General features: G+C 33.9%; 1 protein-coding gene and 1 pseudogene across 1 annotated transcript; one reads left to right on the plus strand and one right to left on the minus strand.

The window, feature by feature from the left end:
* Window positions 1–4,337: 4,337 nt before the first annotated feature.
* LOC104232435 (pentatricopeptide repeat-containing protein At2g13420, mitochondrial-like) lies at window positions 4,338–6,228 on the minus strand (annotated as a pseudogene).
* A 2,609-nt stretch (window positions 6,229–8,837) lies between these two features.
* LOC104232436 (CASP-like protein 2A1) lies at window positions 8,838–10,688 on the plus strand. Its single transcript, XM_009785648.2, has 3 exons — window positions 8,838–9,113; window positions 10,021–10,138; window positions 10,274–10,688. Exons 1-3 carry the CDS (start codon window positions 8,935–8,937, stop codon window positions 10,544–10,546), a joined length of 570 nt encoding a protein of 189 aa, XP_009783950.1. The 5' UTR covers window positions 8,838–8,934; the 3' UTR covers window positions 10,547–10,688.
* The last annotated feature ends 3,485 nt before the right edge of the window (window positions 10,689–14,173 follow it).

Raw genomic sequence — 14,173 nt, forward strand, 5'->3', positions numbered from 1 at the left:
GTTTTATTCTTGTCGATTCAAGTTTGCTCTATCTCTAATTTCTCTTTTCACCAATATTTTTCTTATAAAAATAAATTTATGTACCATATGAGTTTTATCAACTTGAAAAATAATTTTCGTATATGAATAGTTTTAAAAGAAGTGAAATGAATTTATTTTGCTATTAATTCTAAAAACTCAAGTATTTATTTAAAAAATCGTTTATTTTTATTCATATTTTAGTATGAAATCGTCAAGAATTTTACATTTTTAACTATAGTTATAATTTTATCCAATAAAAAATTATTTTTAAAGGGTAAAATATCTATCTAATATTTTACTTTGGATCATCATATTTGCAGAATTATTAGTGTTATTGACTCTTGTCAATCATGTCTCTTTATCTCTCGTTTAAAGTCTAAAATTTTTTACTATAAGTTCCAGATTATTAATGATAATAAAATTATTATGTACCTTAAGAGTTATATTAGTTAATTATCTTTTTCAACAAATTTTCTTATTCACTGTTTTCTTTCATGGGTTTGGGAAGGATATACTTTTAAAGACCTTGAGGTTTAACCTTTACATCACTAAAATTAGGGAGTATACTAACTTTTCATCACCAAACATTATAAAGAACATTCATAAGCATTATGAAATTAGAAGATGAAGAGAAAATCAAGTGGTTGGTATAAATGGGGCAACTTGGTAAGCATTATATTTTAGAAATATTTATAAAGTTCAAAATATTGGGCTAGGGAAATATATATATATATACTACATATTAGTAGTTTTTACTTAGTTAAAATATAGAAAACATTAATGATCAACCTATTTTTAAAATTTCAAACTCCTAAATATTAGGATTTCAAATTTCTAAGTATTAGAAAAATAACCTAAATAACAATTTAGTCCATTATGAAATTAACAAAATAAAAGGTAAAAAGCGAACGATAATTTCTTACTTATTCTTTGTTGACTTTGTTATTTTTGGTTTCCTTGTTCGTCGTTTATATCCAAACTCATTTTTCTCATTTGAACTGATGATATAATAATTTTGATCAAATTTTTCAACTTAAAGAGAAGATAATATATCTTGATATTATCGATTATTCTTTGATCCAAAGAAAAATTATTAAAGTGTGTGCAACTTAGTTTGGTGATATTCAATATTCACGATTGTTATTAGATCTTGATAAATAAGGAATTGAATTTAAATTTTTTCTTTACTTCTTAGGATATGAATTTGACTAAAGATTATTTTACGCAATTCAGATAAGAAAATAAGTTATATAAGTTAAAATTTTGTTTGATGTTGAATTTCTAAATATTAGAACTCCCTCCGAATAATCCAAATAAATAAAGATTAATAGCAAAATGTTAGTTAATTTTAAAGTTTTAATGTTATAATATAATTTGAATGATATAATAACTGACATAAAATATAACTTACATGTTATCCATCATTAATGATTAAAAGATTTACATTAAAAATAGCAAATTTATAAGTCAACTTAAACTCGTTGCGCACATGTAAAAATTTGGATTAACATTGAAAAATGCTAATGATTCCTACAAAAATTAAAACGAAGGCAGAAACTTGCAAAAGTCTTCTTTTATAATTCTAGAAGTGTTAAAACTTGTAAACATGAAAGAGTCAAATTTGAGAAAAATTGTTACACGATTTAAATAAGGAAAATATTTATAAGTAAAATTTTACTCAATTTAGATCCTAAATATTAGGAGTTTTTAGATACCTTAAAGGAAAAATATTTAATAAATAAAATTTAGCTTATCTTAAAGTCCTACATATTAGGTAAATAATTAAACTACAATTACAATTTTGTCCAATGTTAAAATTTATTTTTAAAGGGTAAAAAAGGCAAACGACATTTCGTTAAGGACCTTCGTGCTTTTAATGTAGTATAGATAAGGAACCATATATAAATAGTCAAGCTATATATGTCATATAGGAATGCTAAAATAAAAATATACTCGTGTACAAATTGATAATAGAGAAATATCGCATATGTATAGAAAATTATCAAACTTCTACAGAGTAGAGTGTCTTACTTTATTGAGTAATTAAATTATTAAGATCAATAATTAACAACAACAACAACCCAATAGAATTCCACTAGTGGGGTCTGGGGAGGGTAGAATGTACGCACACCTTACCCTACCCAGAAGGGATAGAGAGGCTGTTTTCGGGAGACCCTCGGCTCAGAGACAATAGATCCGTAACAACAACAGAAATCAGAAAAATAATATCAACATCGTAAAGTACAACAAATAAATGGAAATGCCAAAATGTAAAAGACAACAAAAATGTGAAATACAACAAAAACCGCTACTAGTCCTAGACAAAACACTATCAGGCTAGCCGGTGCAGCAAGGAGAAACGCTCGACTACCCCTAACCTACAACCCTAATGCTCGACCTCCACACCTTCATATTAAGATCAATAATCATTATATTTAAAAATTATATATATTTTTTTGTTTTATAATAATTTAGTGCCTATCTAATATATATATCTATATATATATATATATATATAATTCTTTAAAAATTTATACTCATTAAGCGAAAGTACACGAGCAACGCGCGTATCCTAAAACTACTTTATATTAAAAGCACGAAGGCCCTTAACGAAATGTCGTTCGTCTTTTTTACCCTTTAAAAATTGAGTTCACACAGGACAAAATAGTCATTTTATTATTTTTTTAATATTTACGAATAGTCATTTAATTCATCTCCTACTATTTAGGAATGGTCATTTAATTATTCTCCTAATATTTATAAACGAAGAAAGTTTCTCATTTTTCTAATATTTAGGAATTATTTTTTAATTAATATCCTACTATATAGGAATAGTCATTTAATTATTCTCCTAATATTTATAAACTAGGAAAGTTTTTCATTTAACTCCATTTATATTTAGGAGTACCAAATTTCTTCTTTTAGGTTTCCAAGGAGGTTATTTTAGTTAATAAAATTCTGCCTAAAAGTTTCAATATTTCTTTAGTTAATAAAGTTTTGACGTAGGAAAGTTAGAAAAGTTTCGCTACCAGCTTTTTAGGACTAATTTTTTATAAAATATATTAGGTGAAAAATGAGCCTTTTGAACTTATTTGTGGATTAGGAGTCTGTATTTATTTAATAAAATTTTCTTTGTCTATTTGAACTATATATAATTTTACCCTGTATAAATTTTCTTTGTCTATTTACTCGTAATTTCAAAAGTGTATTGTGTAAAAGTAGTAAAAACCTAGAGATTGTACCTAAAAAATTAAAATTCATTGTAATTTAGTTTTTATGGATCCAATAATAAGACATCAGAGGACTGTCGTTGGACAACATTTTTTCATTTTTTAGGCACTTGCACTTTCATCTGTAATTTTTCTAATTACTTTTGTAAAGAATATTTCATAATGTTTAATCTTAAAGTTTTGTATACAATGATATAAGATACACGTGCAACACGCGTACCTAAAACTAGTTTAGTATAAATATACGGTGTGAGTAAATTTTTCGTCGACCTCATGCCCATCTATTAGATGACCATCTAACATTTTGAATTGAGTAATGGTAAGAAACTCCCGGTGAATCAAGACATACCCTGGGACGGATGCAACATAGGAGTGTCGGGTTCAACTGAATCCAATACTTTCGATGTGGAACCAGTGGCAAAACTAGGAATTTTCCCAAAGGTATTCAAATTTAAAAGAAGTGAAGAAAATTCCCAACAAAGGGTATTCAATATCTATCATATACCTCTAAAACGTAATATTTTACCTATATACACAGTTCAATTTTTCGACGAAGGGTGGTCATGTGGCTTCGCCTGTGCATGGATCAGATTTAGCATATTTCAGATCGGATTTCGAATTTTTGATTCTAGAAAATGCAATCCGAATCCGATCCGAATTAATATCGGATCGGATCAGATTTTAAAGTTTGGATCGGATCGAATTTTCGGATTTTGGATCGGATTATTATGCCTCAAAGTTGCAAACTCATATGTATATTTTCTTTGCAAAAGAGGCAATACAGTAAGAAAAATTCATGCTTATGCAATTATGAGAGTACTATGGCGCCAATATAGCTAAATCGAGCAATTGTAAAGGTAATAACTTGGAGGAAGATGTAAAGGAAGTACTGACTATCCGAAATTAAAGTTTAGTATTTATACATACCCTAATAATTTTGGATTTCGGATCGGATCAGATTGGATTAAAATTATACCAATCCGAATCCGATCCGAAATCCAAAATTTTAATAAACACAATCCGATCCGAAATACGAAATTTTAATAAACACAATCCGAAATCCGAAATTGAACGGATCGGTTCAGATTTCGGATATATGATCCAAATGAACAACCCTAGCTTCGCCACTGCGCGGAACATATATTTAGGTGTAAAAATCCATCAAAACTACAAAAACTAGTAAATATGAACTCATAACTTTAAAAATACAACGGGTTCATTGCTAAGAATATTAGAGGTTGAACCCATAGAGTTCAAATCCTAAATCCGCCTTTGGACATACCGGTTAGCTCTAGTTTAGCTTGACATCAGCCCTTTCAAGACTTGATCAGATCACCTTCTATAAGGCTTGAGGTGATAATTTTCGAATTCTGAACCAAAAGTTATTGTTTCCTCATCAAGCCTTTTCTTTAAACTTCTCCAGGTTCTCAACATATTGGATTGTATTAAGCCTCTATAAAGTGTCTCAAAGGTCACCTTGTGCGGCAGAAATCCTTTTTCTATCATTTCCATAAAGAATTCGCAGGCCGTTTTCCATTTTTGTTTCTCGCAAAATCCATGAACCAACAATGTATATGAATCCAAATCAGGCCCTGATCCAGAAGCATTCATATCTTCCTAAATATCTCTGGCCAGCCCTATTCGACGCAATTTCAATAACATCCCTAACAATATATTATACGTACTCACGTTAGGTGGGCAGAGGGAACCAACAACAACAACGACCCAGTAAAGTCCCACCAAGTGGGGTCTGAGAGGGAACCCTGCTTCATTTTCTCGTATAACCTCAATGCACCATCGACATCCTTCCTCCCTTTGTACTCTTTAAAGAAGCAATTGTAAGTTGCGGATGTGGGAGTCACTCCATTAGAAACCATTTGCTCGAGTAAAAGCTCAGCATCTTCAATCCTACCACAAGAGCAGAGGCACTTGATGATTGAGCTATATGTCACAATATTCGGGCATATCCCTTTGCGTCTCATAATCCTTAATTTATCAAGTAATAACTCCGGCTTATGAGCCCGGCTATAGACATGAAGTAATACAGAATAGCTGGTCACATCCGGTTCCACACCTCATTCAGTCATTTCATCAAACACCTTCTCTGCTTCCCTAATTACCTGCTCAAATCTTCCTTCAGGATGCAAACTCGCTCTCCTGCAAATCCCATTCAACAACACATTGTAACTCACCACGTTCGGATGAATTCCCTTCTCCAACATCTCTCCTAGAAACATCCTAGCCATATCTATATTCTTCACCTTACACCAACCATATATGAGAATGGTATAAAATCTTACAATTGAGCTCCAATCTCCACTTCTCCTTATTGAACACTTGAGTAGCCACTTTAACATATCCATATTTACAAAGGGTATCAAGAAGATAACAAAAATACGACTTCCACACTTGATCTTCACTTTCTTTATCCATAAATATATGCATTTCACTGAATGCCCGAATGGCTTGACGGGTCAAACCAGCAGAAATAAGCCTACAGATCAACAAATAGAAAGTAGTGAAGTTGGGTTTAATGCATTTCTGTTCCATTAGGATAATAATCTGCCACGCAACATCGAACTGGTGGACTTTGAGATTCAAAGTGTTGGAGTCGAGGGAGTAACTGGGAATACTGGAAAAAGGAGAGGGCAATTTTGGAAGAATTTTTTAAGCGGAGGAGGGTTTGATGGACCAGGAAAGGGGTGAGAGAAATGCCGTGGAGCTGAAGAGAAGATTCCATGGCGTGAAATGGATTGTGGTGTTGGACGAGCACTTGGGAAATCAATTCGGCGTCGTTTGAGGGTTCCAATTGCGGCAGTGACGGCGGCCGTTGATTCACTTCTGAACAACACCAGAAGCGGAGGAAATGGAGATAAGTAAGAGCCAGCATGGCTTAGCTTATTCAGATTAGCTAATAAGCATTAGGTGCTGAAAAGAATTTTAAGTGATGAAACTGATTTAAAAATAAATAGTTATGTATTTGGATAAAAGTGCTAAAATTAATAATATGCAACTGAAGAACTGTGTATACGAAGAGTTTTGTTTTAAAAAAAAGTATTTTAGGGATAGAATAGTAAATATTTTGGTCAAACTTAAAGTGTTTATAAGCTGAAATTTGATAAGTTGGGGGAGACCAACTTATGGCTTTTGGCTTATTTTTGACTTATAAGCACTTAACTTACAAGCACTTTTAATTTTACCAAACATGTGATAAGCCAAATAGTGCTTATAAGTCAGTTTGACCAGCTTATAAGCTTAGTCAAACACCCTCTAAATAGGGTTTTGGTTTTGGTTTTCGTTTTAGAGAAGAAGAGAGAACGGGCTTGTTCCATTTTGATCGTTGTAAAATTAAGGTTCGAAACGTAGTGGCAAATGAGTCTAAGGACGGTCTAGTCAGTTTTCAGACTGTTAATTAAAAAATAGACGGCGTTTACAAAGTCATTGAAAAATAGCCATTATTTTGCTGCAACATGTAAAGTTTCAGCATAATATACTGGAGATTGGTGCACCTACGTATGAACTTCCAGCATATTATGTTGGAACTCCAACACACGGAAAGCTCCTGCATGATATACTGGGAGGTTGGAGCATCAGTGTATGAACTTCCAGCATATTATACGGGACCACTATATTATGCTGGAACTCTAGTATATTATGCTGGAATATTTTTCGAATTTTGAACAGTGTTTTCGTTCAAATTTATCTTTACATAAAAAGTGGCTAAATTTCGATTGCTTTTGAAATTATGGCTATTTTTCAATTACCACTTGTAAATCTGGCTATTTTTGAATTTCATCCTTTTTTACTTAAATTCAATATTAGATTTATGTCTTGCCACAGTTCGAACCTGCACCGTATGTTTAACCTATACATCACGCGTTATAATTTTACCACGAGATCAAAGCCCTTGGCCTCTATTATGAAACTAAATTTGAGCTTAATTACCTTATATTCAGGGGCGAATTTATAGCCCCAATAATGGGGTACGCAAACCCGTACTTTCACCGTTAAACTAGGTATTTTATGTACATATTTTTTAGAATTAGCCTAATATAATCTGTTGATATTATATTTATGTCTTGGCACAGTTCGAACCTACATCACGCGTTATAATTTTACCACGGGATCAAAGCCCTTGGCCTCTATTATGAAATTAAATTTGAGCTTAATTACCTTATATTCAGGGGCGGATTTATAACCCCTATCATGGGATACGTGAACTCGTGGTCTCACCGTCAAACTACATATTTTACGTACGTATTTTTTTAGAATTAGTCAAATATAATCTGTTGGCACCCATGCTACAAAAAGATTGAATGGTGCACTTGGTTGAATATTGGGTTATTTATCCTGAGGGACAAGGATCGATTTTTACTTAATATTTTTTTTCCTGTTTTTCTTAGTGGTGCACCCATATTCAAGAAATCCTAGACCCGTCTCTGCTTATATTGAAAAAATGCTTGTTTGTCAATAGAAATTGGGATAAAGCTTAGGGGTATGACATACTTTCTCTGGCCTACATTATTTGATTTTTTGGTAATTTTTACACATAATAAGGAATCCAATTTCTAACATTAATTAACAATGAAATTGACCATATTAACTTTTACTATCTCTTTAATTTGTTTATTGAAATATAACATATGCTTCAAGACTCTTTACTTTAAGGATAACTTTGAAAAAAAGGAATTAACTCCTGCTTGATAACTACAACAACAACCCAGTATAATCTCACTTAATGGGGTCTGAGGAGGGTAGTGTGTACGCAGACCTTACCCCTACCCTAGGGTAGAGAGACTGTTTCCAAATAGACCCCGGCATCCTTCCCTCCAAGAACTTCCCACCTTGCTCTTGGGGAGACTCGAACTCACAACCTCTCGGTTGGAAGTGGGGGTTGCTTACCGTCAGAGCAACCCCTGCTTGATAACTAAAAAATTAAATATTGTGGCCACAAAAAAGGTCAATTTAAGTGGATGACCGAGGAAGTATACTAATTTTTTATTAGAAAAGCAAGCTCATATCAGTTTTATTTTCACCTGTTTTCTATCATAGAAAATTTACTGAGTGCAGCAAATTATAGAAGTTCTCTGCCATATCTCCAAGAAACAAAGATATATATCTTTAATATTCTCCATAAATGCATTAATTGGAGGATCTAAAGGGCAAACTGGCTCTTGTTGTCATTATGGAAAAAGAGATTTCTATATATGTTCTCCATAATGCATACAACAACAACAACAACCCTTAATAATTCCACTTAGTGGGGTCTGGGGAGGATAGTGTGTACGCAGACCTTACCCCTACCCTTGGGTAGAGAAGCTGTTTCCAAATAGACCCCCGGCATCCTTCCCTCCAAGAACTTCCCATCTTGCTCTTAGGGAGACTCGAACTCACAACCTCTTGGTTGGAAGCGAAGGATGTTTACCATCACAGCAACCTCTTGGTTCTCCATAATGCATAGTTAATACCAATAATGAGGTTGCCTTAATTTGTTGCATAGAAATGTGTGGCAAGTTTTTATATGCATTAAATGCCAAACTACCCAACTTCTTATCTAAGCTCATTATTAGTAAGTAGGGGCCATCTCTCTTGAATCTCCCTCTCACTTTCTCCATTGCCATTATCTTTAGTCAAGTATAGACAGAGGCGGAGCTACAATATTAGTTACGGGTTCGGTGCTGTAATGGGGTCACCACAAGGCCTAGAGGATGAAAATGGTAGCAGCAGCAGCATGCGCACGGCTGAGACAATGCTGCGCTTACTGCCCATGGCACTGTGTGTAGTGGCTCTTGTAATCATGCTCAAGAACTCCCAAACCAATGACTTTGGTTCCCTTTCTTACTCTGACCTTGGAACCTTCAGGTAACTATTTCCCTATAATTTTAAGTTTTCTGCAGGGCAACTTGGTGCACTAAGCTCCCGCTATGTGGGTGGTCCGGGAAAGGATCGGACTACAAGGGTATATTGTATGCAGTCCTATCTTGTATTTTTGTAAGAGGTTGTTTCCACGGCTTGAACTCGTGACCTCCTGGTTACAGGGCAACAACTTTACCAATTACGCCAAGGCTCCCCTTCGTGATAAGCAATATCGTAGACACCTTAAGTTTTACTAGAAAATTACGTTGTGCAGCTAGGTCAAATTTTTTTATGCATATATATTAAATCCAATTAGCTTATTCGTGTGTACCTCTCAGTAAATTCCTGGTTGCACCACTAATGATAGCATTAGTGATTTGACTAGCGAACTTGGTAAATTAGTAAATAAACTATTATAAAAAGGTTAAACTACAACGATCACGTAAATAAATCTTTATATTGTAAGTGTATACACACGCACATTATCTATTCCTCATATGTATATGTAAAATCATCATACTTCTGAATTTTCATATACTTTCTTGAGATAGCTATTAGCCTTCTTTCATGTTCTATCTATCCCTATGGAAATTCTTTTTTGTTATGAAAAAAGTCTGAAATTTAGCAAAAATTGACCCCGATGGTTGGTTTCCAACTTGTAAATTAAATAGCAACTTGCATAATGTTATCATAGGAGGAGCCATGAATTGAACTTTAAGGGTTCTAAATTCATAAGATGGCGACATACGGTGTTAGTCATTGGGTTCAGAACTTTATTTTTGTATATATTTAGTGAAATTATTAATATAAATACAGAATTTGGACAAACGCTACTGAGTTCGACTGAACCTGTACTTCAGCCTCTAGCTCCGCCCCTGAAGCTATGTGGGTGAAATGTTTGAATCTGCTGCAGGTACCTTGTACATGCAAATGGAATTTGTGCAGCTTATTCCCTTTTATCAGCTATAGTATCAGCTGTTCCTCGTCCTACAACTATGCCTAAAGCCTGGACGTTCTTCCTCCTTGATCAGGTTCTTTTCCCATTTATAGTACAACAAACGTCGATCTTATTCAAGTTTTAAAAGCATTCCTACATCGATTAGACAATAAGTCTTTCTTTCGAGTTTAACATTTATACACTGACAGTATAAAGAATTTACTTTCAGATCTTGACGTATGTAATATTAGCTGCTGGAGCTGCATCAACAGAGGTGGTATATTTGGCGTATAAAGGCGACACGGCTGTTACATGGAGTGAAACATGCGGTTTATTCGGAGGTTTCTGCAGAAAGGCAACAGAATCTGTGGCCATTACATTCATTGTAGGCCTTTGTTATGTAGGGATTTCTCTGCTTTCCTCTTACAGACTTTTCAGCAAATATGATGCACCAATTGGGGACTATAAGAACAAGGGAGGAATTGAAATGGCTACTTATTGAGATGAATATTGGATTGTCTATGTATCAAGATATCCATTGTATTGATAGCTAAATGAGTACTGTCTCTAATTTTTGGCTGCACTGTCCCATGTATACTGCAGAATGAAATAAATATTGACCTAAACGAGTTGCTTCACTTCAATATCATTTATCATCCTCTAAACATGAAAACTTAACTAAAGAAAAGGAGCACAAAGCATATAATACAACAACAACCAGTATAATCTCACTTAGTGGGGTATGGGGAGGATAGTGTGTACGCAGACCTTACCCCTACCCTGGGGTAGAGAGGCTGTTTCCAAATAAACCCTCGGCATCCTTCCCTCCAAGAACTTCTCACCTTGCTCTTGGGTAGACTCGAACTCACAACCTCTTGGTTGGAAGTGGAGGTTGCTTACCATCAGAACAACCCCTCTTGTCTAAGCACAAAGCATATACTAAAACTTATTTGAGACTGCAAACTTACCAATATGCAAATAAAATAAAACACATTCACAAGGAAACACAAAGTTACGAAGGTTTTAATATACCAAATGTTGCACAAGATCTTGTTTTAAATTTGAGCTTTCCACATGACTCAACCATAGTGTGAGTTTACATTGAACTTGCCAATGCACCAACAAAGAAAGTTCATGCTGAAAAGCATTTTTTTTCACCATAGCTAATAGCTATTACATGCTAAATTTTGTACTTCCATAAGAAAAGGACTAGCTGCTTCTCTTGATCAATTGCGCGTTGACACTGAATTGGTTTCAAGCATCACCGAGCTTCATACTGCACAACTGCACCAAAACACCATAGCCTTAGGACACAGTAATACATGTAGAAATGAAGAAGGCTTGAGAAGAAAAAACACAGAGAATAAAATACTGTAGGTTGGATTCAATCCTAATGGCAAGAAAGTAGAGAAATGTTTCGAGACAGTGTCTACATCCTGATTTGTTGTAACACTGTTAATAAGACCTGAAACCTTGTACTAAGTAATGGTTCATTTAACTTTAGAATCTCTAGATTTACATAAAAGAAAAGCAAATATATGCATAATGTTATGAAATATAACTCAAAATAACAATAAGGAACAAACAAGCTAAGAGATATAGAGAGAGAAGAAATTCTTATTTCTTCTTCAATTGTATGTATTTTCATATCTATTATAAGGCCTTCATATAGGTATGAAAGGTAAAGAACAATATATCATTGAATATGTCATTAATCATTTGAGAGGAAGATTGTGGAGGAGGTTATGGAGTTACAATCATAACTACATAATTATTAGAGTATTGAGAGTTATGGAAATAATGGAAAAGGGTAGACATACACCATAATTTAATTTTCTTATAACATTCCCCCTTGGATGTCTATACATGATGTGCCTCGTTAAAACCTTATTAGGAAAAATTCTATGAAAAAAAATCTTAGTGAAGGAAAAAGAGTTCGCATGTTCAGAAATACACCTTTTGTTGTCCATGAAAAGACGTATTTCTAAACATGTGTATTTCCAATAATAGTTACATTTAGAGCCCGTTTGGACATAAGAAATTATTCCCTTTTTTTTCAAAATTTTTTTACTTTATTTCGAAATCAGCGTTTGTTCATAATTTTTCAATTTTCACTTAGAAGATGCATTTTGGAAATTTTCAAAAATTTGAAAACCTCCAAAAAGCTGTTTTTCAAAATTCACTCAAATCACTCACAAAACTTTAAAAACAACCCATAATTATATTCATGTCCAAACACAACTCTAAATTTTAAATACAATTTTCACTTGAAAATAAATTTTTCCCTATTTTGAAATTTTACAATTCTTATGTCCAAACGCCCACTTAGTCTTTTGCTTCAAGCGAAAAAATTGGTTTTTCCATTCTCCACATCAGCCGGTGCCAGCTCCACGGGCAAGGGAAACAGCGGGGATAAGGTATCGGTTGGTTTTGGGATGTTCACTTTTAATGTGTGGGTCCTTTGTCCAATAAGAAACCATAAAGCACTATGCACTCTACATAAGATAAAAAAGTTGGAAGTGGAGGAGAGAAAAAGAAGCAAAGTTAAATCACCTACAGCATATTTTTTAAGTCATTGTTGTTGCTATAGGCATGACAGATAATAAACACGCCACCAGAAATGTCACCTCATAAATGTTAAATATGTGTACTATTTTTCTTTCACTAGGATTTTTTCCAATAAGATTTTAATGAGGCACATTATCTATGGACATCCAAGAGAGAGTGTTATAAGAAAATTAAATTATGGGGATGTCTACTCTTTTTCATTATTTCCATAACTCCCAATACTACAATAATTATGGAGTTATGATTGTAACTTCATAACCTCCTCCATGATCTTCCTCTCAAATGCTTAATGACATATTCAATGACATATTTTTCTTCACTTTTTATGCCTATATAAAGGCCTTGTAATATATAGGAAAATACACACAATTGAAGAAAAAAGAAGAATCTCTTCTCTATATCTCTTAACTTGTTTTTCCTTGTTCCATATTGTTACTTTAAGTTATATTTCATAATACGTTATTCAACACGAGACTCTACCGTCTCACGAAGATCTTTGAGAAGACTAAAACGGGCAGCCCGGTGTACTAAGTTCCTGCTATGCGCGGGGTCCGGGGAAGGGCCGGACCAACAAGTGTCTATTATATGCAGTCTTACCCTACATTTTTGCAAGAGGTTGTTTCCGCGGCTCGAACCCGTGACCTCCTGGTCACATGTCAACAACTTTATCAGTTATTGCAAAGCTCCCTTTGTATAATCTTTGAGAAGACTAAAATATAATTTTTCTCAAATTTGTTTTTTTTTTTTAATTATGACTGATATTGTGAAAAGAAAATTTGTTGCTCTTGAAATTTCGGGCAACTATATGTGTTGGATGCTGAAATCCATTTAGATGCAATGGGTCTTGGAGACGCCATTAAAGATAAAAATAAAGCATCTACCCAAGACTGTGCTAAGGCCTTGATTTTCTTACGCCATCACCTTGATGAAGGGTTGAAAATAAAATATCTCACAGTCAAAGATCCACTTGTTTTATGGAATGGCTTAAAGGAAAAATATGACAACTTAAAGTTGGTCACTCTTCCACAAGCACGATATGATCGGGCTCATCTGAGGCTCCAAGACTTTAAGTCTTTTTTGAATATAATTTTGTGATGTTCAGAATTACTTCTAACTTGAAACTCTATGGAGATAATGTCGGTGACTATGATATGCTTGAAAAAACGTGCACAACGTTTCATGCCTCCAATATGGTCTTGCAACAGCAGTACCAAGAGAAAAGTTTCAAGAAGTACTCTAAGTTGATTTCTCTTCTACTTGTGGCGGAACGAAACAACGAATTGCTTATGAGAAATCACGAAAATCGACCCACTGGGTCTACATTATTGGCTAAAGTGGATGAGCTGTATTCACATTATGCTAAGCGTGGAAAAGGTCGTGGCCATATTCGTGGTCGTAGCCATGGAAAAAAATTTCTTGTTGTTAATCATTCCCCAAAGAAATATAACTTCCAAAAGTGGAAAGGGAAATATGAGAAGCCAAACACAAAGGATTCAGAAAATGCTATCGTTGCGGTGAAAAAGGGTATTGGGCAAATATTTGTCGCATACCAAAACATTTA

The sequence above is a fragment of the Nicotiana sylvestris genome, chromosome 8, assembly GCF_000393655.2.
Source record: "Nicotiana sylvestris chromosome 8, ASM39365v2, whole genome shotgun sequence".
NCBI lineage: Eukaryota > Viridiplantae > Streptophyta > Magnoliopsida > Solanales > Solanaceae > Nicotiana > Nicotiana sylvestris.

Coding starts and splice junctions, on each gene's coding strand:
- LOC104232436 (XM_009785648.2), top strand. CDS start 8,935: ATGGGGTCACCACAAGGCCTAGAGGATGAAAATGGTAGCAGCAGCAGC. Junction 9,114..10,020: donor TCTGACCTTGGAACCTTCAG/GTAACTATTTCC, acceptor AATCTGCTGCAG/GTACCTTGTACATGCAAATG. Junction 10,139..10,273: donor CGTTCTTCCTCCTTGATCAG/GTTCTTTTCCCA, acceptor ATTTACTTTCAG/ATCTTGACGTATGTAATATT.